We start from the raw sequence: 27,051 nt of genomic DNA on the forward strand, positions 1-27,051 counted from the left end.
AAAAGTAAAAAATATTGGAAATTAAATTTTTAGCCATCTCAACCAACATTTATTGTTAGACTTTTTAAAAACTTGTATCACAGGTTTATATCAGCATGGTCTTCGATTCTTTTATCAGCACTTTCAACAATTTTACAGTAGTTATGCCCCTTGGAATAAAACTTATATTGAAAATTGCATTCAATGTTAGGAACTCGTGCCATATTGTCAAAGGATATTTATGAAAAATATTACCCAAAGACAGATCAATCATTTGAATGCTGTGATTATTTTAAAGTTGTTTTTTAAGATCATTCAGTATATATTTATATCTTAGTTGTTAAAATGGATTATAGATCATGACAGTTTGCTTACCCTAACACATTTATTTTGTGAAAGATACAAGTGTAAATTTCCATTCTCAAGTTTATGTGTATTACATTGGTAATTATTTTATATAATTTTCTACAAACTTCAATCCATTCACTTTCATTTCTCAACTTTTCATTTTTTTATGTCAATAGTAGTTTTCATTAAGTTAAATATTGATGAATCAGCAATACATTGTTCTGTTTTTGTACTTTTGTTTACTTAATGTTATTGATTTATAATGAAGAAATTTTATGAATAAACATCTAATGTTCAGCTCTCATCTTGATTTTTGGTGGAAAAAGACTTCAAGTCTTCTGAAGACCTATGGTGCCGACTTTATAATCATTGAACCTCTGTATGCCACATCCATATCTGTGCATTACAATTTCATAACAACTTCAAATTTTTGACACCAATTTTTACACATGATTAAGCATCTGAATCATTTAATTTGTAAATTAGGATTGAAAAACAATCACTATTGTAAATATGTACCCTTTTATTTGTCAATGTTTGCTGGGGATCTCCCCATGGAGGCTCCCAAATTGAAATTTTGAAAGAGCAATTTTGTCCACAATTTTAAACAAAACAGGTAATTTTACAATGACTCTAGGCTTATTAAAGCATGAAGAAGCCAAAAAAACAACATTAAAATGTATTTGAAGGCCCCCTTGAAGATTTTTTAGGACTATGACAACCATCTTGAATGCAAAACCCCCATGGGCATTTTTTTGGCAGGTATACAAATATTGCAGTTTATTGTGAAGATTGAAAAAGAATATTCATTACAAGATGATAATGATTTTATTTATGAACTGAAAATAGTACAGATTATTAAACAATGTTGTTCTTCAAAGACTATACAACTGGTGATATTTTCTGTGACTTTTCAGCCTTCAAACATTCTGTTGGAGGAACAAACACATTCAGGTCTGTAATACCAATATGCAAATCAAAGTAGCTGAAATGGGAAAATAAAATTATATACTAAAATGATTTAGCTTACTTAAATGTATATGAAAGGAAATTTTTCATTAATTTGGCAAATATTACCTATTACTTGAATTAACGTCAGATTAGACAATGCATGGCATTGGAAAACTAGTTAATTGGAGAATGTCATTTGTAAAACTAGAACATAGTACAATGTATTGGAAAAGTCTTTAAATTATACCATGGCAATTAATTTGTCATAATATTAGACAATGGCATTACTTGAAATGTATTTGCTTACATCTATAATCATTTAAATCATATTTTCCCCCAATTATTTACTTATAATTAATGGGGCTGTGAACAAGCAGAGGTAGTGTATATAATATGTCAATAAAAAATGGCAGGGTCTGTGTATAAGGTGTAACACCACTAATTCGGGCCCGGCCAGAAAGCACATACCAGAAAGTAGTACATATTTAACACAAAATAGTTCCTACGCATGAGTGTAACTTTCAAAATATATAGAATATTTAGGTATTTTTAGTTTTGTGTAGAAAACTTTTGGACTTAAAATTTTGAATATTAAAAAAACTGCACCAAATTTTAAAAAGAGGGTACATTTAGTCTGTTTGTCAGATCTGAAGTACCTGTTTTGGTACATCCGAAGTTCCGGGAACCAGTTCTTTCTTATATGCAATTAAAGGTATGTTGATATTTTCAGTACAAAACACCATAAAGTGTTGCTTTGACATGCAATGATTGCCACTTTATTTGAACTTAAAATGAAAGAGGTGTGCCTGCTTGAAATGGAGGAATTTAACATAGAAAGCAATGGGACCATGAATTAGTGGTGTACTTCCAAATCAATATTAAGGGTAATAATAGAGAAGGAACTAATTACCTTTCCAGAGCACATGCATTCACCCAAGATGGGGTTGTTCTATTCAGTCTTAAGTTTTATGTGTATTCTTTGTTAACAGTTTGTTTACTTTCTACTTATGGCTTTGATTGTCAAGAAATAAAGTAAATTGACTTTAAGAAATACAACTTTCTTATGTAGGACTGCAAAAAGACTTTCTTCGTGGTGCATATATTATAAACAAAAACTTTGCAAAAAGACTAGAATATAAATCTACAGAAACTTACTCAGAATGTTCAAATCCATGTGTCTTGCTGAAATGAAGGTTCTGCACTGGATAACAGCTGGGATATGTCACCAAACCAGTGTAATATTCTGTAAATATATTGCTTTAATCAGTAACTTTGATAACTAGCATGTGTATACATTATGTTACAATGAGTTTTAAACATGGATTTTGTAATATCCATGAAATATTCTCAAAAATAAGATTTATAAAATCAATAGCCGTTTTGGTACTTCTGTATATGTTAACTTTTGCAAAATCATCGAAAGTTATTAGGTACTTTATTATCACATTTACAGTTTAAAATATTACAAATTACTGTTTAATATTAAATTTGTATATGATAGACCAGTAGCTGGGAGAAGGTTTACTGTGTCAAAGTTACACAGAACCTACGTTAGACCCTGTCCTTTTGCCATCATTTTAAATGTTTCAAGAACAACCACATGTTACATTGACTAATTCATTGTTTCTTCCTTAACTTCCAATGGCAATTATTTCATGAATATTTAGGACAAGAAAAAAAACATTATTAAGTAGATTCTACTTCGATGAACTACTTAGTAATACATATCTTTTGTTATATGTGTTAAATGGAGAAAACTTTATAAGTCAGTTTGACTTGTGTCTTATCCAATTTGTACTTGAACAAATAAACTGATTTGTTAACTATAAACACCTAATACATACTCATATACATAAACTAACGCCAAAACTAAAATAAATCAACACAATGATTTCAAACAATAAGTTTCAAAGTTTTCATGCATCCGAGTTCAGAGAACAATCGTATGGCAGAATTTCATAAACTCTTCAGATCTGAAATCTTTGTAGATGACAAATATCCATCATGAGAAAAAACGCTACAGGAAATTACTTTGGCGGATTATTCAATGTTCGTAATCACCATCATATGTTCTGACTGTTATACGAAACATTTACCATTCGTTTCATTTGCTGAGAATGCTTGGACTGCAACAACTTCCCCTGGAACTCCTACTGCTCCTAGTTCGAAAAGTCCATCAAATTTTGCATTAGGATGTACACCACGATAATGGAATGGCCTGTTGATCGCTGACACTGTACAAATCCTGGTTTTCAGATTTAATGTGTAGTTTTTGTTCTAAAAATTCGAGATAAAAAACATAAAAATTACTAGTACCCTACAATGAAAAAAATTGATGAAGTAAAACGTTCAATATCGACTGCGCATATAAAGTGGAAATCTGGCTTCTGGTTTTGTTCGGTATGGTCTGAAGCTTTGGTCTCTGGGCAGTTATGTATCAAGAAAAACTCATTTACTATATATAAAATATGAACATTCAACTGTAATCGGACGGTGTATCTGCGGATTTTTAAACAGTGCAGATATATTCAAGTTATAAGCGATAGTTTTAAAGATTTGCCTGATAAGTGTTCAAATTATGTCATTGTTCAAATAGAACTGATCACACTAAGCTTTATCCCGAGTAACCCCATTGTACAGATACATAGGTCATAGTAAGTTTTTATCCTAAGTAACACAACTCATGAAGTGTACAGGTTCAGACGATCATATATAGTACATTAATTCAAGTCGCCTGCCATTATGGTAAAGTACAGGCACATGCCGGTATGAAATCAAGTTACCTAAATGTACAGGCATATGCTGGTATGAAACCAAGCTACCTGATTGTACAACTACAGACGATAATAGTTATCTCATTGTATAAGTACAGACGAAAATAGAAACTTACCTGATTGTATAAGTACAGACGAAAATAGAAACTTACCTGATTGTATAAGTACAGACGATAATAGTTACCTGATTGTACAGATACAAACGATCATATTTACTTGATTGTACAAGTACATACGGTCATAGTTGCCTGATAGTACAGGTACAGACGATCATCGACTAGTTACCTCATTGTACAGACAAACATGATAATAGTTACCTCATTGTACAGACAAACATGATAATAGTCACCTCATTGTACAGACAAACATGATAATAGTCACCTCATTGTACAGACAAACATGATAATAGTTACCTCATTTCAGATCACAGATGATTATAGTTACCTCATTGTACAGGATCAGACGATCATAGTAAGCTTTGTCTCCACCAACGTCTACTTCGGCTATCTGCCGTTCACGTTTATTGGTTTCATCGTAACTTAGTCTACGATACTCCTGATATTTCTGCTCGTAATCAGTCTGTCAAAAATTAATTTATAAATGTACTTCAGTTAAGAAATCATAAAAAAACTAACTAATTTTTAATTTTGTACCTTAGACTCGCGTTTCGCCTAGACACGACTCATCAGTGACGCTCAAAACAAAAAAAGTTAAAAAGCCAAATAAAGTACACCTGCAGTTAGATAGTATGGAAATCTAACTATTCTGTTCTTTTTATTTTTACAAAGAAAAGATTGGTTGTTATAGTTGAAGAATATTTTACTCCCGCGACACAATACATTAAAAGTCCAAAACTCCGCCCTAAAAATCTTGTTTGATAATTGTTGTGAATTCATAAGAACTGGTTTAAGAATCCAGGAAAGTTTTTGTTTTATTGCAGTAGTCTCCGGTTTGAGTTAGTCAATAGGTTTTGGGGGGAATCGCGGACTGATTCATCTTTATAATGCGCACGCCGGTAGGTGATAAGTCATTCAGGGATTCCTTGTACTTCCCCAAAATTGGTCTCCGTTCTCTTTTTATTTGCCTCAACCAAATGTTATAAACCTTATACACAATGCTTATTACCACAAACACAGTTCAATGAAAACCAAAACTCCTTGACCTTAAAATTATTATACATCTAAATCATTAATCAAATAAATTGAAATAAATATGGTTGTGAAATATGTAAAAAGAAACAGGTTAAACGATCAGTACTTACATAGTACCGTGATTTTCGTTATAATAGAAGCATATCTTACCCGCAGCTCTCTTGACTCCCATTGTGGTGGTGAATCTATGGGGAAATTAAGAACCAAATTAAGAGAGACCGGAAAACAGTTGACTTAATTATTACCGCTTGATAGCCTAGAGTGCCTAAATGGAAAAGAGGCCGCCCCTTTTAAAATGAATAAGAATATTTTTTTTCACGCATCTTTTACCTTTCTCATAAAAGTGAAATATAATTAGAAAAGTACTTAATATCTTATCGTAAAATTATTTCTCTTGATTTTTTAAACATAGCATATATTCCATAAGCTTCAAAGATACTTTTTTTTATTAATATTTTAAAAGTTGCTGTTTTTGTGTGTACCGGGATTAAATACTGACCAGAGACATGTTAATAACTTTAATAAGTTTGTACTTACTGCATGGCTTTGGAGCCTGGGCATACGCCGAAACTACCAAACATACAAAAATGAGGAGCTTCATGTTGATCCAGGTAGGAAAAAACAATATAACAAAATATCGGTGAACTGGTCTTTTATCCCCGAACGAGAACTGGATAATACCAACGCTATCAAGAAGAGGAATTCTAAGGTGATTTGACTGATATAGAATGAAGTGTCACTTCACCCTGTATAAAAATAAAGTCAATGTCAGGGGTGTAATACTTTTTCAAGGTCACTCCTAATTTTGATATAGATCTATGACAGTCGTAAATTATTTACTATTCTAGAAAATATTTTAAGCTGCAATCATTTCCCCACTAGTATTGTAACAGTATAAATAGCAATTATTCAGATATCTGTTGCCTTATGTGTAATCTATACAAATAAAGTGTCGTCCGGTTATATTATTCCCACTTTGAGAGTCATTCTTTTAAAAAACAAACAAAAAAACACTTCATTTTGTGATTCATTTTAAATATGCTATAAAACATACATGTTGCGTATATACGTTTCCGATCGACCACAGCAATAACTGAAGTTAAACATTCATTATCAAATTTTTCTTTGAAAAGCATAAATTTTCGGAAAAAAAACTGAACGACTAAAACCAATACAAACTGTTTTGATGACTCCAAACCACACAACAGAATATAACTAATTTATTCCTCCCTTCCGATTCTGTATGTGTCTGTCCAAGCCAGGAGCCTGTAACTCAGTGGTTGTCGTTTATTGCTGTGTTACATATTTGTGTTTTGTTCATAAATTAGACTGTTAGGATTCTCTTTTGAATTGTTTTGCATTTGTCATTTTGTGTTCTTTTACAATTTAATTAATATAGATCTCTGAAATCGCTATACTCATATGTAGTATAAAGAAATCAGAGATATATATTTTAAATTAAATTGTGTTCCTTTATAGCTGACTATGCGAAATGGGCTTTGTTCATTATTGAAGGGCGCATGGTTACCTTTATTTGTTGATTTCTGTCGGTCAATTGGTCTCTTGTGCAGCACTGTCTCTTTGGCAATCAAACCATATCTTCTAATTTTTATAACATGCTTAACTACCAGATAAAACAATGGAAAGATGTTTATTGGTTGTGCAATTTTTTACAGTCAAGGAGCGAAAATTATTGAACAATCTGTTATGACATGAAAATATGGAACAAAAATTAACAGTGTTTACTGTCATTGAAGAGGTAAGCATTCAACAAATATAATTGGTGTTCCTTATTGTTGAGTTTCCTATTTCTTTGACGATGATATTACTTCTTACTATGTGTACGTTTAACCAACTCATTCCCTATGCTCGTATTTGTAGTGGCATTTAAAATGTCAGAGAACGCAAATAATGCTATGTGTGGACGATATGCTGCTTCAAAACCATTATTTAAACAGTGGTGTTGTTTAAAAAGCACGTAAATTTAGTTATGATCCTGTTAATTAAGTGTCATATTTCCGGGCGATACTTATATTTTGAAATTGTACAAGTTATTGCTTTTTACAGACTCTTATTACGTCTTTTACGCGAACTCAGTTTAGCCCGAAAACAAAGTGTATCTTTCATCGTAATAAGCTTTAAACAATCTTTGAGAAATTGCGTGTACACATGTAGATCGGTACTTTATGTTTCTACTGTTTGTCATTTCCGTGTCGATCTGCTGAGTCAGCCATTTCCGTAAACTTAGATTCAAGTCTACCCATGTTAACTTATTGGTCCTTTAAATAAACGTATTCTAATAAGTTATTATTTGAATATTGTTTTATTGATACTAACATTGATTTTGTTTAAAAAATGATAACATATCGCTGTATATGTACATTTATGATAACTTATTATCCTACATCCTGTCGATACTGTATATTTGGTATTGCACACGGTCATGTGTTTCTCATATTGTTTATTACGTCTTTACACTAAATCCCCTTAAAGTCTACTGATTGGTACTTTAGTCTTTGAGAACATTAATGGTCTACTCGTATTAGTTATAATTGACTTTGAACTATCTTGCAGTAACTGTGTGTACTCTAATTTCGGTGCTTTGTTTTTATGTTCGGTGCTTTGTTTTTATGTTCGTTGTTTTGTGCCTCGTACCGATCCTTTGAGTTAAGCCAAGTGCAATTGATTTTAAAGTGTGTTCTTATGTTCTGCTGTTACACTGCTGTCCTAGATTTAACCCCACCACATTCTGTATTTTTTACATGTGCCAAGTCAGGAGCCTGTATACTGTGGTAGTCGTTGGTTGTTTTCTGTTTGATATATTTGTTTTTGTTTTATTACTTTGCAACCACAGACCGTTGGTTTTCTCGTTTGCATTGTTTCACGTTTCTAATACCGGGTCTTTTACAACTTACAATACAGTGTGGGTTTTGTTGACAGCCATTTGGTACCTATATGAACACGTATGAACAGGGCAACAATTGATGTCGTTAGTTTTTCAAGTTTGAATATTTTTCACATTCTTTTTTTTTTTTTATATTTCGGAGCCTTTTATAGCTGACTACCCGGTACGCGGTATGGGTTTTGCTCGTTGTATGAGGTCGTATAGTAACCCATAGTTGTAAACATTAATATGAATTGGTTTCTAGTGGAGAGTTGTTTCATTGGCAAGCATACCACGTCCTCCAATTTTATATACTAGTAGTGTTGATATTAGATATTGTGTAGCATCTGGTAAGTATCTGTCAAGTATCTTGACGGCCTAAAAATAAAATAGACTAAAAGAGTTTGCACTGGTCTCGAAGACTATACTCAGACCTTTTACTTTATTTTTTTTTTTATTTATTTATTTATTTATTTATTTTTTTTTTTTTTTTTTTTTTTATTGGGGGGGGGAGGTATTTCTGTTTGTTCCTCGATATCAATAAAATCAAAACAATACTGTAAGTAAAAGATTTATTTCCAACCGAGCTGTTTAATAACAAATCATTTCAATTCAAAATGATAGCATATATCACTCCAAAGGGAAACAGTTAACTTTTTAAAAAGCAAGATTTGGATGTCGCTTTCATTTGAAGCTAAACAGGCGATGCGCTTCAGTTTCAAACGACGGGCATGATCTTCTTCTTGTTCATCTCCTCTTCTGCCTTGATACATTCTTGAGGTGGGACAAAAACATTCAGGTCCACGATTCCAATGTTCAAATCGAAGTAGCTGTAATATATGAATGTATAATTTGAGACCAGTAATTATATCAAACTACTACAGTAAGAAGTTTGTAATCATGTCTTGAACTAGAATTTATTTTGTTTTTATTTTATTTTATTTTATTCTCCATAATCTTGTTTTATTGGAAAAAAAGTTAGTTGCATTGTTGAATGATAAATAACATAAACTTTTAATTTTCCACGAAGAAATTTAAAAAGATATATATTCATAGAGAGGTAGACAGTTCTCATTTGCATATCATAAAACTGATTTTTTTAAATACTTACTCTGAGTGTTCAAATCCATTCGCCTTACTGAAAAATAAATTCTGTACCGGGTAACAGCTTGGATATGTAACTAAACCAGTATAAAATCCTATAAAATAAACAAATCATAGTTTTATTTAAGAAGTGAATGTTCTTTTTGTAACTAGTCTTCATTGGCGTTGACCGAAGTACATTTTGAAGCGCAGAAGCATATAGGAATACCTATAATTACATTTTTTAGCTAGGATCATGAAAAGACGATTTTTATCAAGTTTTTATTTAATTTACCTGTGCACTTTATTGTGGGACCTTGTATCATCATGATTAATACATTTCATTGTGTAATGAGGTTGATTAAGGAATAACGCGAAACTGCAGTGTAGCCAATCAGTATAACGTATTATAATGAAACATACATCTAATGTATTCTACTTTTACTAAGCTTTTTGACACTCTTGTTATGTCTGTAATTGAATATGGTGCTGCGATATGGGGAAGTAAAGAATACTCTTGTATAAATGCTGTAAAAAATAGGGCAATGCGTTTTTTCATGGGTGTTGGAAAGTACACACCTAATTTAGCCCTATATGGTGATATGGGCTGGATGCCATGTATTGTAAAACAATGGACATGTATTTTTAGAACTTATAGTAGATTTACAAAAATGTGTGATAATAGAATAAACAAAAAAGTTTTTATATGGACAAATAATATGTGCAATAATAGACTGAAAAATTGGAATTTCAGAGTACACACAAAGTTTAAAGAACTTGATATGGAACATTTTTGTAATACTAATTTGATTATTGATAAACATGTTATAAAAAATATTGAGAATATCTGTTTCAATAGATTTAAAGAGCAATGGTATATTGATTTAATGTCAAACGAGCGTAAGCTACGTACTTACAGACTGTTCAAAAATGAATTTGGTGAAGAAAATTATCTATTAAAAATTATACCTGGTAAATATAGGAGTGCCTATGCCAAATTTAGAAGTGGTACGGCTCCTTTGAAAATTGAGACCGGAAGGTATGAAGGTCTTTTAGTTGAAAATAGAATTTGTTATAACAGTATTTGTAATGAAAATCTTTTAATTGAAGATGAAAAACATGTTTTAGTGAATTGTCCTGTGTATGAAGATTTACGTTGTTATTTGTTTTATCAAGCATCTCTATTTAATGTTAATTTTATGCAATTGTCTGATGACGATAAATTTATATTTTTATTCACAAATGAAAATATGTACTTTTATACTGCCAAAATCTGCAATGACATTTTATTGGAAAGAAAATGTATTTTATATAGCTAATTTTAGTGTAAATCTTGTATATACATTTTAGATAGTCTCTCATAACTCTTTTTAGAGTGGCTCTTGTATGTTTTATGATGTTGTTTTATCAACTGTTTGTATGTTTTATATAATGAAGAGGTGAGACTTAAATAAAATATTGTCTTGTCTTGTCTTGTCTTGTAATTATTCCAAGATGACCGACATGTGTATTGCAATGTCCACAATAGGCATATTTACCGGATAGCATTTTTATTCATGCAATTCTTTTTATGATAATATTTCAAATGCAGTCTGTTATTTTAAATGTCAATTATTTTTTCAACGGTAAAAGAATTCGTATCTCTTAAACACAATAAACCTAAATACAGCTCAGTCGGTGATTTTAATGGGCAAATAGCAATTGAAAACTTTGATATAGTTTTGGGGGTATTTGTTTGCTGTGAAAAATTTATGTATATCGACATCCTTTTTCAATGCACAATTTAATATTTAAAAAAATGTATGGTCAGAAAGGAAAACTTACAGTCACAAATATATAAGTCTATAAGAATACGACATTTATTAGAATCATCGCGCTTTTGGTCGAATGTATATGTAACTAACCATCAGTTCCATTCGCTGAGAAAGCCTGAACTGCTACTACTTCTCCCGAGACTCCGACAGCACCAATATTGAAAATACCGTCAAATTTAGCTCCTGGGAATACACCACGATGACGGAATGGTCTGGTCAAAGCTGTTACTGTGCATACTTTGGTTTTCAGATTAAGTGAGTAGTTCTTGGCCTATTGAAATAGCGTACATGACATAAGATAAAGGAGACAACTCAAAATCATGGACGAAACCGCTTTATTTATTATACATACTACAACATTTTAAAAATACCCGTTTCATATGTTTGTACAAATATCTAAAAATCTGTAGATGAATGCTGCATGTTACTATTGTTAAACATTAAATGTTACACTTGTTAACATGTTACTTGTTCCTCTCGTTGAAATGTTACTCGGTTGTCTTGTTAAATGACATGTTACTCTTTACTCTTGTTAAAATGTTACTCGTTTCTCTTGTTCAGATGTAACTCTTGTTCAAACGTTATACTCTATTAACTCTTGTTAAACTATTGATGTGTTACTCTTGTTAATAAAACATCATCATCATATATCGTCATAAAGCTGTCCGATTATTTATTTGAGAAGCACATACAACCATTTTTGGTTTTTCCAATATTTCAGTTTGCATCCTGCATTTGTGTCCCCTACTGGGTTATTTGTAAATGAGAATGTCAATAAATCACTCAACATTAATTATCTATCAATATAAGTCATTAGTCATTACAATAATAGCATGGTAGAGTCTGTCTTACCTCATTGTACAAGTAGAGTCTGTCAACATATTCTTTATCTGATCCCAAGAGGATTTCCTCCACTTCACGGACCCTCCTGTTGGTCTCATCATAACTCAATTTACGAAATTCCTCAAATTTTCGTGAGTAATCTTGCTGTAAACAGATAAAAGCTTTCATATATTGAACAATTTTGATGTCATTTTCACATATTAATTTTTGAAAATATTAGATCTATGATGCACGTTTCTGGCTTGGTATAACGACAAATTCATAAAAAAAAATGCAAACCACAATTTATATATTTCATGCGTTCTAAGCACTTTTTTGGATTAACCTCCTTCAGAATCGACAAAAGCCGAATATTTGAAACCCATGCAATGATACAGTTGATGAGATGAATAACCAAAAAGGACCGAAAAGTAACAGTCAAATCTATCTAAGTTCATCTTTGCCACATCTATTTGAATTGATTATTATAGTTCCATATGTTTCTCTACTATTTTGGAACAATATTTAATCATTGTATGCCTAACTTTTCATTGATAGTTTGAATCTCAATGTAACCACATAAACTTATAACTCTGGATGTTAATATGATTAAAAAATAACAGGTAAAATAACTAATTTGAGTTAAAGTAAACTGATAACTCTCATTCATGTGACCAAATCACAAACTATTAACAAGTGTTGAAGCCACATCTTGGAAAGTTCTATTTAGTATAACACAGATTTTATTAAAATTTCTAAATACATTTCTTAAAGGATCAATATTAAGTTTATTTCTGTTCTCTTTTCTTTCATATTATAATTGAACTATTCTTAATTTGAAGAGCTTACTCTAATTTCCCTGGCTTCCCATTGTGGTGGAGAATCTGAAATAAAAATTCATCATTCAATCATCCATTTGTCCGGCATTGAAATATGTAACGGTAACACAACTAAAACAATTCATAGTAAGGTAATTATATTGTATAAATGATTTAAAAAGTAACATATGCATGTTTTTAAGTAATCCAATATTTTTTTTCTAATATGACTTACCGCAAGGTTTTGGAGCCTGAGCGAACGCCGAAACTACCAAACACAGAGCGATCAGGTACTTCATATCGATTCAGATGAGACCAACCAACTGACAGAATTAATTGGTAACCGGGTACTTTTATTCTGTCTATCTTCATGTTCTATTTTCTGACCATCTTACAGTAACAACGTTATCTTCCTTTGACATCTTCTAGAGAATTGTCGATAACAGTCCACTAGACGAAATTTTTATCTCGCTGGGGTTTGTTTAAAGACATAATACTTATGATAGTAACCTGCAAAAATGTGCTTCTCATCATTTAATTTAAATAAGGTTAAAAATTGGTTATCTTACAAGGTTACGTCAACAATAAAAACCTCACTGTTCGTATTTGTAATTTTCTTTCGTTGTACATTTCAGTGTATTCTGATTTGACTCAGTTGCATCAGTGTAGTAATTCATTAGAACTTGAGATGTCTATAAAAATAGTCAACTTTTTTTCTTCATGATTGATAAGAAAAACTACGCTATGCCTTAAATTTCCACCCAGAAGATTGGACTGAAAAATACTGTGTTTTGTTCACTGTCTCATTTACTTTTAATCCGTATTCGTATAAGGCGAAGTTGGAATTCTCGTTTTTATTTCTTGTAAAACATTTGGTTTTGTTTTCCAAAGCGTACCCGGTACGTGTTTATAATGAAATCAATCATAATTTGGATTTCAGGTTACTATAAAATTAAATGTTTAACAGGACTCCATACGAAACTGATTTGGTCAACTTTTCCTCTTAAACATTGTTATTTGGATGGAGAGTTGTCGCATTGGCACCCACACCACATCTTCCTATATCTATTGAACATATATATAATAAATTGATCATTCCAATGTGTTTATACGTTTCTGCATGTGCTACAAAAGTTCGACCTGCACTTCAGTACTATTATGACCAGTCCAATGTACCATTATACGAGACAAACAATATTTTTGATGGCATCCCATCGAGTTTGGGAAGATTAAAGTGTTATACTTTATCAAAATAGTTAGAAGAAAAGCAACAAACTTATAGAAAATAGTTTAGCATATCAGAATTTTCCCTTTTTTTATCTTTTTTTTTTTTTTTTTTTTTTTTTTTATCTTACAGTGAATCCGTATAAAATAAGGAGATGGAGTATTCTTGCCACTGAAACGACTATCCACCAGACATAATGTCGTAGATGTTATCAACTGCAAGCCAACATTCGACCTTCGACAATGAGAACCACAGATATGTTTTTGAAACACAAGAGAAAGCTACATAATGCTATATGTATATACATATTTCCTATAGTTTAATTTAAGGATAAAACTCGAATGTTTCCGGAAAGAGTGCAACAATGTGCCCACTCTTGCTATCTGGTCCAAGTTGACAAACGATGTTGTAAACCCAATCCTTTTTTCCACAGATGTATTTACTTGAGCCTGACATGTCTACTGGAGCTGAAGGTGCTTATCTTTCTGGAGTACCTAAGTTTATCCCCGGGTTTTGGTTGAGTTATGTTGTTTTTTCTTCAATTTTCTTCGTTTTTTTTGGGTTCGTGTTGCCCAATCTTCTTTTTTCTTTGTATTGTTTTATTGAGTGTGTTTTTTCTTTGTATTGTTTTATTGAGTGTGGTTTTTCTTTGTATTGTTTTATTGAGTGTGGTTTTTTCTTTGTATTGTTTTATTGAGTGTGGTTTTCCTTTGTATTGTTTTATTGAGTGTGGGTTTTCTTTGTATTGTTTTATTGAGTGTGGTTTTTCTTTGTATTGTTTTATTGAGTGTGGTTTTTCTTTGTATTGTTTTATTGAGTGTGGTTTTTCTTTGTATTGTTTTATTGAGTGTGGTTTTTCTGTAAATCTTTTTTGTATCATAGTTATTGATTTTTTTTTCTATAATGTTTCTTGATTGTACCCTTTTCGTATCATACATTTTGAAATTCAAAAAGCTTTCAAATATAAAATAAATATACGAAGGTATTTTTTATTTTTTATTGTGATACTAAAGCTCATTGCAAAAGTTCACGAGTTAAACTATTGGTGAGATATTCTTCATTTCCCACTCTTTTTCTGCTTGCACACATTCTCGTGGTGGTACAAACACGTTCAAGTCCACAATACCAATGTTCAAATCAAAATAACTGTAAAAAAATAGTGTTCATATAATATCGGACTTATATATAAAATTTGTATAGTACATCTTATATGTGTGTTTTTTTTTTTAATACTCCCAAATAATCCAAAGTTACCTTGAGTTGAGGTATCGAAATATTTTCGTATACTTGTGTTAAAACCTTAAAACTAATAGGTATTGGTATTCACAAGGCTGTTATTTATTTCAGTGGATGTCCCCTGTTAATGTTTTTTAACATTCAATTCTTAAATAACAGTATTTTTCAATAACATAACAAATAGCATGTGATGGAGGCAGGAAAAGTATACGTCATCACTGCATGGTCTTACGCCTTTTTTGCCTTCTTGCGACAGTGTTCACTCTTATTTTCGCTGTAGTAAAGAAATGCAGACCTCTCTTCACTTCTCCCTTCCGGTTGCTTAAATCTTCCAAGGTTATTCATATGAAATTGGAATTATATTCCAAGAGTCTTTTTACTCCAAGTTAACTTTGCTATAATAGCTTTCATTAACACACGAAGATTAAGGCAAACAATCAAAATAGCACTTTATAAATTGTATGCACACCGAAACGCTTAATATGTTATATGCAAAAATATGACCGAAATGTGGATATGTATTCAAAATTTTGAATTACCAATGGTAGAGAGAAATATTTGCATCTTGTCAGAAAACTTACTCGGAATGTTCAAATCCATATTCTTTACTGACGTAGATGTTCTGTACGGGGTAACAGCTAGGATATGTTACTAAACCAGTGTAAAAGAATCCTAAAAAAAAAGCCAGCAATTAGTATCACATAATTAAAGAAGTTTCTGATTGACACAAAGTAAGCATTCCTGCAATTTATTTTTTTAATTGTTAAAATTAATGTTATCCATGTCCACCGTGTGTTACTAGATTATTTCACAGTACATTGTAGTTATTAATGTTTGACAAGATCTTTCACTGTCACTTCCTTCAGCTGATATAATGCAAAGGCTCTAAGGTTTTACATCAGTACTGTAGATGTAATAACAGTAATAACTGCTCGGTCTATTTGATACATGAAGTATTTCGTAAGATTTTGTCTCATGGACCTCCATCCCATATTTTTCTCTCACTCCTTAAACTATAGGTCATATTTAATCTAAAAGGTTTATTATATTAGTTCAAATATTTTGATTTAATTTCATTGTTAAAACTTATTGGTATCTGAAGAAACGGGTAAGCAATGCATATGCTTGAAATAATTTGACGATGGACGTTAAATGATAAATCTAAAGAAAGGTAACGTATGAACATTATGAAATATTTCCGAATTGAAGTTAAGCAACTAGCAATCGATCAATCAAGCTAAAGAAAGGTCTACTAATACGACACGTATTATATTGTATGGTTTAAGAGACCTGTAATGACTGCATCTTGAATATATGTGTGCAAGTTATGTTTTGATATTTGATTTGATTGCTTTCTTGCAGGACCTTTTCCCACCTTTTTGTCCAAGAATAGATATTCGGTTTGTTTAAGTCGCGTTGTTGAGTTAAATATATATACAATGTTAAATTACCTCCAGTTATATTGGCAGACCATGCTTGTACGGCAACAACTTCTCCAGAAACACCGACAGCTCCAATGTTAAAGATACCGTCAAATTTAGCTTGAGGGTAAACACCTCTGTAACGGAATGGCCTAGTCAGAGCAGATACCTCACACTTTCTGGTTTTCAAGTTAACTGAATAATTCTTGTTCTACAAAAATGACATGAAAATATTTCTGATATGATTTGTAAGAAATGTAGAAACTATACAGTATATATATATATAACTTAAAATAAGCACAACTAAACAATTCGTCAAACAATGTTTTTAATAAAAAAAAAAAGGTCATAATTTCGTTTGTAAAAAAACATGTCACGGCTGAATATTAACTCATATTTGTTTTTGCAAAAAAGACAGACACTTAATCACTCCCATCGACGCGTTGTATTTCCTCTGTTTTATATTGCAGAGCACTGACAAAAAAAATAATTGACTATCAAAATTTATGAAACTAGCTCAACAGAAAATATAGTAAACTGAATTCTTATTTTTAGTCGTTTTTACCTCGTTATGTAAATAAAGTCTATCGTAATATTCTTTGTCAGTTCCAATGATGATTTCTTCAACCTCACGAATCCTTTTGTTGGTCTCATCATAACTAAGTTTACGATACTCTGCAAACTTCTTTGAGTAATCTTGCTGCAAATGATAAAAAAAAACTTAAATACAATTGTTATATAATTAGGCAATATTTAAAAGAGAAATAGTATCCAACATTCTTCTGCTTCAGGACTGGTTAAAGCAGCCGCAGAATTAATGGAATCTGAATTTTAGATTATGTATATATAAATCCTGAGCATTCAATTTTGAATATTGTAACTTCATTTATCTTTTTTTTTCTTCATTTACATTTCTATTATTAAAATTTGATATTGCCAAAAAGTTTCTTCTGGAATAAGTTACAATGAAAGTTGAGAATTCCTTTCAAGTATGGTTCTTAAATAAAAACAACAACAACAAAAATGATGCATTATATAAAACTTCATTAAAAATAGGAAAAGCTTATTTACCCTAATTTCTCTGGCCTCCCACTGTGCTGGAGAATCTGAAAGGGAATGATCTTTTTAGGATAACAAAATGCAAAATCGTAAAATGGATGACAAAGATGTTAATCGTATGGTGCGTCCGACGCACTTTTTCTTTAATTGCATAGCTTAAAATTATTCATCAATGGTGAAACTGAAAATTTGAAAGCAAAAAATGTACAATATTACAGTATTATTTGTTGAAAACGACAATAGTGTTCCTATTGGGTTTCTATTAGAATTTGTTATTGAAGTTATGGGTTCATTTGGACCCTGTACATACTTTTTTCACTCGAAGTTCATCCTCAAAATGGGTACGTATATATTTCGTTATTATACGTTATAGAAAAGATTATAATACTTACCACATGGTTTTGGAGCCTGGGCGTAAGCCGAAACTACAAAAAGACACAGAGCAATAAGGTACTTCATCTCGGTTCTAATGTGACTAGCGGACTGCGAGGGTCAGTTAGAGATCACCTTAAATAAACATTCTGAGCTTGTGAGGGTATCATTCTAACAACGTTATCGTTTTATAGTATTTGTGATCTTACGATTTATAATGGCCTTCAATATATCTTTGCATGTTTTCCCATGTGTTTGTTCCTCTTATGCAATGTAAAGTTGATTGACCTTATTTGAGTAGAAATTATGGATTAAAGTTAATAGTTAATATGAAAAACAAGCGTTTGGGTACATAATGGGTTAATTCAAAACTGGAATATGATGGGAACAAATTAAAATAATGGTTCTTCTTGTGTAGACTTGTTTCCATTTTTACATCACCATTTGTTACATTAAAAGTTGCTAGAAGAACTCATTGATGCAGATCCCTTTTAAATTTCTAGTAATTCGTCTTCGGGTCCACTTGTACTCATGAAGGGACGAGATTTTTCTTGGGTATCGATTTTTTTTTGTTTATACATGCCTAGTTTGTCTCGATTTAAAGAGCAACAGCGTTATGTCACTAACAAACTGAAGGTTAATGGTTAATATCGTTCAAACCTTTAAAGTCATAAGAAACCTCAAATTAAAAAAAAAATAAAAATAATGCATATGTTTTTTGTAACTCTATGGATAGTTTTCATTTTAAAACTTATGTGCATATACTTTGTTTCTGAAGAAAATTCTTTAACATGTTTATATTTAGAAGAAGTTTACTTTATTATAATTGCCTCCTTCCAGGAAGCAATTCCCCGACTTATGTTCTAATTCGTAACCTCAACCGAACATAAAACATTTATCAATATAATACAAAACTCTCACATGGGAGTAGCCACTTGCAAACAAGTAATAAGAACACGTAATTCATTGTTTATCAATGAGAATCATGAAAATTGTCTTGTCTCTATAACTAGCACTGCAACATCAATAGTTGCGACTCTTCTTGGACTATCAACCTGTAAATAAATAATTTTCATAATTATTTATTTGGAAAAAGCATCTAGAGCACTTGACTGCAATGACTCGAATGACTTTAACTACTATCAAACCACCCGTGCATGAAATTCTTCCCGCATACTTTATATATCCAATCCAACAGACCTTTCTATAAATAGCATAAACACATGTTCCTTACCAAACAAAACAAACTAGCATCGATATATGTACAACTTTGATAAATATAATTATGTTCTAATTCGTAACCTCAACCGAACATAAAACATTTATCAATATAATACAAAACTCTCACATGGGAGTAGCCACTTGCAAAAGTCAAGTGCATTTTCGAAAAAACAAAGATCGGGCAAATGTATGATCAGTTTATTATAATTAAATACCTTAATTCTGAGATATAGATAATTGAGTAATAATGTTTTCCTTCACATATCCATATTTAGCAGATTCGGATAAATCTATCTGTCATGTTTACACCAACTATGCACCAAGCTTTGAAACCATAATTATAAAATAATTCATCCGTATAAAAAACCTATATTCAAAATAAATTAGTTTAGTATTATAGTGTAAAGAGTAAATCTTATGAAGTTATGGCATATTACAGACCTTCGACATGTAACATTCAAATACATTACATTGACTTTGAACAAGCAGTGTCATGTAGCCCAGCGGTATTGATTCAGCGTACATGTTGTTTTTCTGTCCAAGCGGTATTTTTATTTTTGTATTCTAATCAATCAACATACCTTCAATGATATTCTAGCTAAGTGGTAATCCGTATTGTTATTCTAGCCAAGCTGCAACCTGTATTGTTATTTAACCAAGCGGCAATCTGTTTAGTTATTATAGCCAAGTGGCAATCTGCATATTGTTATTCTAGCTATGCGGCATATCTTAAGCACTACTCTAGCCAAGCGGCAATCTGTATTATCATTTAAGCCAAGCGGCAATCTATATATTTATTATAGCCAGGCGGCATATCTTAATCGTTACCCTAACCAAGCGGCAATCTATATTGTTATTTAAGCCAAGCGGCAATCTATAAAGTTATTATAGCCAAACGGTAATTTGTATTGTTATTCTAGCCATGTGACATATCGTAAGCGTAACTCTAGTCGACCAACAATCTGTATTGTTATTCTAACCATGCTGCATACCTTAAGCTTAAATCTGGCCAAGCGGCAATCTGTATTGTTATTTAAGCCAAGCGGCAATTTTTATTGTTATTCTAGCCAAGCGGCAATTTTTATTGTTATTCTAGCCATGCAGCATATCTTAAAAAGTGTTACTCCGGCCAAACGGCAATCTGTATTTATATTCAAGCCATGCGGCATATCTTAAGCGTCACCCTAGCCAAGCGGCAATCTGTATTGGTATTTAAGCCAAACGGCAATCTATATAGTTATTATAGCCAAGCGGCAATCTGTATTGTTATTCTAGCCAAGCGGCAATCTGTTATGTTATTCCAGCCAAGCGGCAATCTGTTATGTTATACTAGCCAAGCGGCAATCTGTATTGTTATTCCAGCCAAGCGGCAATCTGTTATGTTATACTAGCCAAGCGGCATTCTGTATTTTTATTCTAGCCAAGCGGCAATCTGTATAGTTATTTAAGCCAAGCGGCAATCTATATTGATATTTCAGCCAAGCGGCCACCTGTAAATATTTTCATTCTAGCCAAGCGGCCACCTGTAAATATTGTCATTCTAGCCAAGCGGCAACCTGTAAATATTGTCATTCAAGCCAAGCGGCAACCTGTAAATATTGTCATTCTAGCCAAGCGTCAATCTGTAATGTTATTCTAGCCAAGCGGCTATATATCGGTAATGTTATTTTAGCCAAGTGGCAATCTATATTGTTATTTTAGCCAAATGGCCACCCGTAAATATTGTCATTCTAGCCAAGCGGCATGTTTATATTGTTATTCTAGCCTAGCGGCATATCTTAAGCGTTACTCTAGCCAAGCAGCATATCTATAATGTTATACTAGACAATAATGTTTAGTACAAAATACATAAACCATAACAAACTACACAAAGTAAAGAAGATTTATCATTATTCAAAACCAATCAATTATATCAATATTAGATCACAATGGGTACAGCAATTACAGTGCCTTTCAAATCATTTGAACCAGACAATGGTTTCTTTTAAGGACCATGAATAAAATTGTCTTTAGTATCATTGAATTCAAGCATCTCGGCCACACAATGTTGGCATAACAAATTATTCTGATATAACAAGACCAAAAATGGCGCAATATAATGTTTAATAACTATACATACTAAATGTATAGGGGGAACAACCAATTGTTGTCATCCTTCCAGTCAAAACAAAACGCAATCATACCTGATGAACCTGGTGTATAACATCTAGAATAAAATAATTCAATTTTCTTGTTATCACTGTCAGCAAATCTATCAACTGAATGAGGTCCATACATATAATCTATCAATTCAAAATGAAAACCGACGCCTCAATCGTCAAAATCAAAAAACCTTGCTTATAACATCTGCTTTAACATTTTTATCTCTAGGTATCCATTCAATATCTAAATTAATAGAATTCTTTACACAACTAGAAAATATTGACATCGCCAACTATGTAGTTGCGTTTTTACCACTACCTGGCTCCACTACACCCACACAATTCTGACTGCCCGTAAACCACTTCAAGACATTCCCGCATGAATAATTGACCTTGATTAGTATCTATACATAATTCTATAGCTTTCTTTTCTCTCCATATCAAACTTAATCCTGTCCCTCAACCAGTCCACATTTAAAAAAAAAAATTAAAAATGAACACCTGATTCTCTAATAGACATAGTCACATAAATAAGCCCCATAAGCAAAACTGCTAGCACCCGAATCAAGGCCGTAACTAGGCATCTTATTTTAGTGAGGCAAAATAATTGAGCCGAGCGAAGCGAGGCGAAAAATTTTTTTGGAGGGTATGAAATGAATGGTGCAAAATCCTGCATTCTAGGCATTTTTAGAGAGTTTGATAATGTTTTGAATTTGGACACTTTTTATATAAATTTTTCATATTCTAAGACTTTTACTAACACCAAATTTTTAAAAACTTTATTTAAATTTATATGTAAGATAATCATTCAAATATCACTGATTTGAGTCTGCTGCCAGAACATAGAACAAACATCGATTCAGTAGAGTTTGCCAAATTTTTCTATGGCCGGTTCAGTCAAATTGTTTCAGAATCACAACTTGGTCTGCTGATATCCTTATTGCGATGAACATGGCAAGCCCGCACAATCTCTCGCCACTCATACATGCTCTTTTTCCAAGTTTTCAGTCGTTTCAGGGCAGTGTGTGTTTCTAAAGGTAGCACATTATCATCAACGCAATGATCAATGTCTTCTTCCAATTCCTTCCATCAGCAATTCGGTAGCACCATCGGTAGTAACATTTTTGTTTGCAAAAGGGAATTAAGCTTTCTTGTAAGCACCATCAAACAGTTGCAGTTACAAAATATTAAACTCGCTTTTATGCTGACAAAGAGTAGACAAACTAGGGATAGAATGAGATAAGATAAATGTAGTATATGATTCTATCTATAGAGTGATCATATATGCTATGGGTACAGGGGAATTGGAATGGAGTTTTTGACGTTTACATGTAGGTCCATAATTTCAAATTATTTCTGGAAATAGTTGGTGGTATTTTAGTTCCAGAATCTATAAATTTAGGGGTCAGGGGTATGGGGTGTCCGATTCCGAAACCCTGAATATAAATAAACGAAATTCCGTAGTCCCAAATAAGTAAAGACAAAATCCTGTGTTAAAGGTTCTACCATTCCTCAATAATATCAAATTGGAATATGGGATATTCTTTCAATTTTTAAGGTTAAAGAAACATGGATAGAAACTAATCCATGCATGTTTCATATTATTTATATTTTATTTATCTGTAAAGAGAAAGATTAAAGTTCGTGAAATGAATACGCAGACAGGACTGCCCCCTTGCGATGACTTGATTTGTCAAAAGTTGGTTAAACGGAGAAATGAATACGCAGACAGGACTGTCCCCTTCCGAAGACCAGTACTTGATTTGTCAGTCTACTTATCGTTTTTGGATTGTTCTAATGAAGTTATATGCAATACTCAGACTCTGTTCACAAAAAAACTAGTTTACTAGAATTATTCCTTCTTTACCTTCGGTGTCGCTTTTCCTTTTCTGCAAGAACCTGTGTTTAACTAGAGATCCATGATGACTATCGTCACTAGGTTAATGTTATCGAGAAACATCACCCGTTGAGATGCTGAGTTATATCCAGGAAGAATAGTTTAAAAGGAATGATGACAAGTTATATAGAAATTAAGGTTGAGACAGAACAACAAATGACTATTATATTGATCATGTATAGAAAAAATAATCAGTGTGGAAATTTTAGTGAGGCAATTGCCTCACTTGCCTCAAGGGTAGTTACGGCCTTGCGAATACACAATTATATATGGAACCTTATACTGAAAAAATTATCTCCCCTTGACCACTGACCCTTTCCTCATGCATTTGAACTATATTTTATGTTTTTTTAATCACTCTGTAATGTTTATGTCAAGACTTTATTGATGTTATGCTCTTATTGGGCCCTTTAATTTTAAAATAAAATATTGTATTGTATACTCTGAAAACATTTCGAATTTAAAGCAAAATTTTATGTTTCCCTATACCCTCAGTCAAGATAAAACGATAGTCCCATGAAACACGTGACTCAATCAATCTATACAAATTTCTAGTTATTAATCTGGTTACATTACCTATGACAGGCGACATAGAAATTACTCAGCCGGTGATCCCCCGGCTAAAAGCATGCACTAATAAAAGGGAAAACATATATATATCGAAATTGTTAACGGATTTATAACATGAGGTCTGGTTTTAACTTCTTTAATACAATCATTAACCAAAAGATCAGCAATAGCTCGTGATACAATTTTTTTTCATTATCAATAGCAGATTTATTGTTTTTACTAAAAAGAATAGCATATCCGTCTAAAATAATGTCTAACACATATGAATTTGCTTCTATCATTTTTCAATAATCGAAATATTTTTTTTATTTTTTTTTTCCGTCTACCTTTAATAGATTGTACCCTAATAGATTGCTCATATTCATATGAATCCAGTTGTTAAGTATTTAACTGCTCTTTTAAATGACGTTTATCACTGGCAACAAAATCAAAATAATACTTATCATTCATATCTTCCTCCGCAACTTGTTGGGTTGTTCAACTTTGAACAGTTTAGTCTCCAGTGACCCATCGTCTGGCAACAAAAGCAGATGTCTGTGGATTTAGGTCCAGTGTTGTTCTCCTAGTAGACACGAAAACTACGATCAGTAGCACTAGTTACAGTTGCATTGGTATTTTCTACGGGTATTAGGAATAGTCTCTTCATTTTCAGAATTTTCCATACTAAATGTATTAAATTGTAAGAATTCGAAAAAAGCATCTAGAGCACTTGACCGCAATGACTTGAATGACTTTAACTACTATCAAACCACCCGTGCATGAAATTCTTCCCGCATACTTTATATATCCAATCCAACAGACCTTTCTATAAATAGCATAAACACATGTTCCTTACCAAACAAAACAAACTAGCATCGATATATGTACAACTTTGATAAATATAAATATTTTCTGTATGCAAGGGGACCTCAGTGACACCCATCTCGTAAAAATCCGGTGATCGCAATACGCATGGATGTCTTAAAAATAAACTATTATCTGATTGTACATGTAAATGTTAAACACGTGCTCAATATCCATACCTTTTTTGTTTATTGTTGACAAACAGGTGACAATCGTTAAACTTCGGCTTCAAAACACTGCCATATTTTCACAACAGTGACCAAAAAAAAAACCCAGATAAAATCGTGCACAGAATGTGTGTATGCATTAGTTCAAGAATTAGAATAACATTATTTTTCACCGGTCACTCGTTTATTATGACTTTAAATTGGAATGTATTCATTATTTGTCATATTGAGACTGCAATTCGCACGATACAAAAACTAACATTTATTTGTATAAGTATTGAGTATGAAAGTTTAGGATAAAAGTTGTCATATAAATTAAAAATTACGAACTTTAACATACACAGAATATGACAAGTGATCAAATGAAAACACCTTAATATCGTTCGCCACTCTTTTGAAAATATGTCAAATAGCTTTTTCTTGTAGATGTTATTTCGTACACCTAGAAACTGAGTCTACTGTTACGTTATTGTAATCTCAGATAGATACTTATAACTCTCCACAAAAGACCAAAATGACACAGAGATTAACAACTATAGGTCACCGTATGGCCTTCAACAATGAGCAAAGCCCATACCGCATAGTCAGCTATAAAAGGCCTCGAAATGACAATGTTATACAATTCAAACGATAAAACTAACGGTCTTACTCATGTAAAAAAGTCAATCGTTGACTACATGATTATGTCAGATTACTTAGTCTTCAGGGCCACTCAGTTTTGATATGATTCGTTCCATTATCAAGTTACGATAATATAGCACAACAATAGTTTCAAGGTAATGTGTGACAGAATATAAGTTCCCCCATAATATTTGTTCCAAAGAACTTTTAGCATATAATAAATGTTCAATTGGGAACTTTTCTGGTGTAATATTATATCCAATGCTATAAGAAAATTTCCTTCACAATGGATAAAATAGTATATAAGGAAAGTTCCCAACTTTTGGCATATGCTAAAAGTTCTTTGGAATATTACGTTTTATATAATTAAAGTTCCAGGAATATTTGCTATATTGTAAAAGTTTTAGGAAACTTCTTATATTATAAATGTTCTACCCAGAATAGTTGTTATTTTATTAAACTTCTAGAAATATTTGTTATATTATACAAGTTCTAGGAATGTTTTTTTTTGTATATATGATATATATGTTAAAAGTTCCAGGCCTATTGGAATATTGGCTATATTGTAAATGTACCAGAAATAGTTATCTTTGCTATTAGATAAATAAAGTTCTAGAAACATTCATTATATGATCGAAGTTCTGGGAATAAATACTATAATATCAAAAAAAATTTCTTCCTACAAATGTATGGAAGTAAATTTCCAATAATAAAGTACAGGCATTTATTATCTGAATTTGTGGCTAACTTCATGCTTGACTAAAGTATAAGCTAAACTGTCTTCATTGGTTCAGACTAATGGTCCATTTAGATAAGTAAGTCACTGTGGAGCGTTCAATTATTAAACATATATATTCGTACATTGTCTAGAACTGTGTTATAGTAGTCTCAATCTAGAATAAGAGCCATCGTCACGTTAAACTATGTAAAGATTTTGATGTATTCCTCAGGCCCCATTCTTTGTATGAACTACATATAAAAAAGTAAGTAAAACTTTATTTTGATTTGGCATATTGACAAAGAGTACAAATATATGCTCTAATGAGCTTTTCACAGAATATAAAAACATATGCAATAAGAAATAAAACAAGGCTTGCAGCATGCGAAATAAATAATAAAAAGCAGCATCAAAAAATTACTCTGAGCAATAGCATATGCATGTCGATGATCTTGCGAAATACATATATATATGAAACACTAAAGTTTTAAATATTTGCAGTTTAAAAAATATTTTTTCAAATTTTAAAATGTAAAAACAAAATTTCAGTTGCAATGCAAGCTGTTAATGCAGCATAAAAAGCATAAATACTGTAACACTCTACAGAACAAGAATGTGCCCATAGTACACGAATGCCCCACTCGCACTATCATTTTCTATGTTCAGTGGACCGTGATTTGGAATTAAAATTAGAAAGATCATATCATAGGCAACATGTGTACTAAGTTTCAAGTTGATGTAACTTTAACTTCATCAAAAACTACCTTGACCAAAAACTTTAACCTGAACTTCGCACTATCATTTTCTATGTTCAGTGGACCATGAAATTGGGGTCAAAACTATAATTTGGCATTAAAATTAGAAAGATCATATCATGGGGAACAAGTGTACGAAGTTTCAAGTTGATTGGACTTCAACTTCTTCAAAAACTACCTT

General features: G+C 31.8%; 2 protein-coding genes and 1 long non-coding RNA gene across 5 annotated transcripts in view; all 3 read right to left on the bottom strand.

The window, feature by feature from the left end:
- Positions 1 to 27,051, bottom strand: part of LOC143068081 (uncharacterized) — a 126,156-nt gene that overhangs the window by 74,755 nt on the left and 24,350 nt on the right. The gene's annotated exons all lie outside the window — the stretch shown is intronic.
- LOC143068075 (mammalian ependymin-related protein 1-like) lies at positions 1,137 to 18,139 on the bottom strand. Of its 3 annotated transcripts, none has more exons than XM_076241821.1 (6): positions 17,958 to 18,139; positions 17,578 to 17,612; positions 17,072 to 17,206; positions 16,537 to 16,717; positions 15,667 to 15,757; positions 1,137 to 1,312 (listed from the first exon to the last, which is right to left on the bottom strand). In XM_076241821.1, the coding sequence occupies exons 1-6, from the start codon at positions 18,022 to 18,024 to the stop codon at positions 1,210 to 1,212; spliced, it is 612 nt and encodes a 203-aa protein (XP_076097936.1). In that variant the 5' UTR covers positions 18,025 to 18,139; the 3' UTR covers positions 1,137 to 1,209. The 3 variants fall into 3 exon arrangements, with proteins under 3 accessions (XP_076097936.1, XP_076097937.1, XP_076097935.1); XM_076241822.1 differs by lacking the exons at positions 15,667 to 15,757; positions 16,537 to 16,717; positions 17,072 to 17,206; positions 17,578 to 17,612; positions 17,958 to 18,139 and adding exons at positions 2,434 to 2,521; positions 3,375 to 3,555; positions 4,497 to 4,631; positions 5,354 to 5,388; positions 5,741 to 5,898; XM_076241820.1 differs by lacking the exon at positions 1,137 to 1,312 and adding an exon at positions 14,871 to 14,995.
- LOC143068077 (mammalian ependymin-related protein 1-like) lies at positions 8,646 to 13,012 on the bottom strand. The gene is made up of 6 exons (XM_076241823.1): positions 12,860 to 13,012; positions 12,656 to 12,690; positions 11,837 to 11,971; positions 11,075 to 11,255; positions 9,199 to 9,286; positions 8,646 to 8,917 (listed from the first exon to the last, which is right to left on the bottom strand). The coding sequence occupies exons 1-6, from the start codon at positions 12,921 to 12,923 to the stop codon at positions 8,806 to 8,808; spliced, it is 615 nt and encodes a 204-aa protein (XP_076097938.1). The 5' UTR covers positions 12,924 to 13,012; the 3' UTR covers positions 8,646 to 8,805.

The sequence above is a fragment of the Mytilus galloprovincialis genome, chromosome 3 (assembly GCF_965363235.1).
Source record: "Mytilus galloprovincialis chromosome 3, xbMytGall1.hap1.1, whole genome shotgun sequence".
NCBI classification, from domain to species: domain Eukaryota; kingdom Metazoa; phylum Mollusca; class Bivalvia; order Mytilida; family Mytilidae; genus Mytilus; species Mytilus galloprovincialis.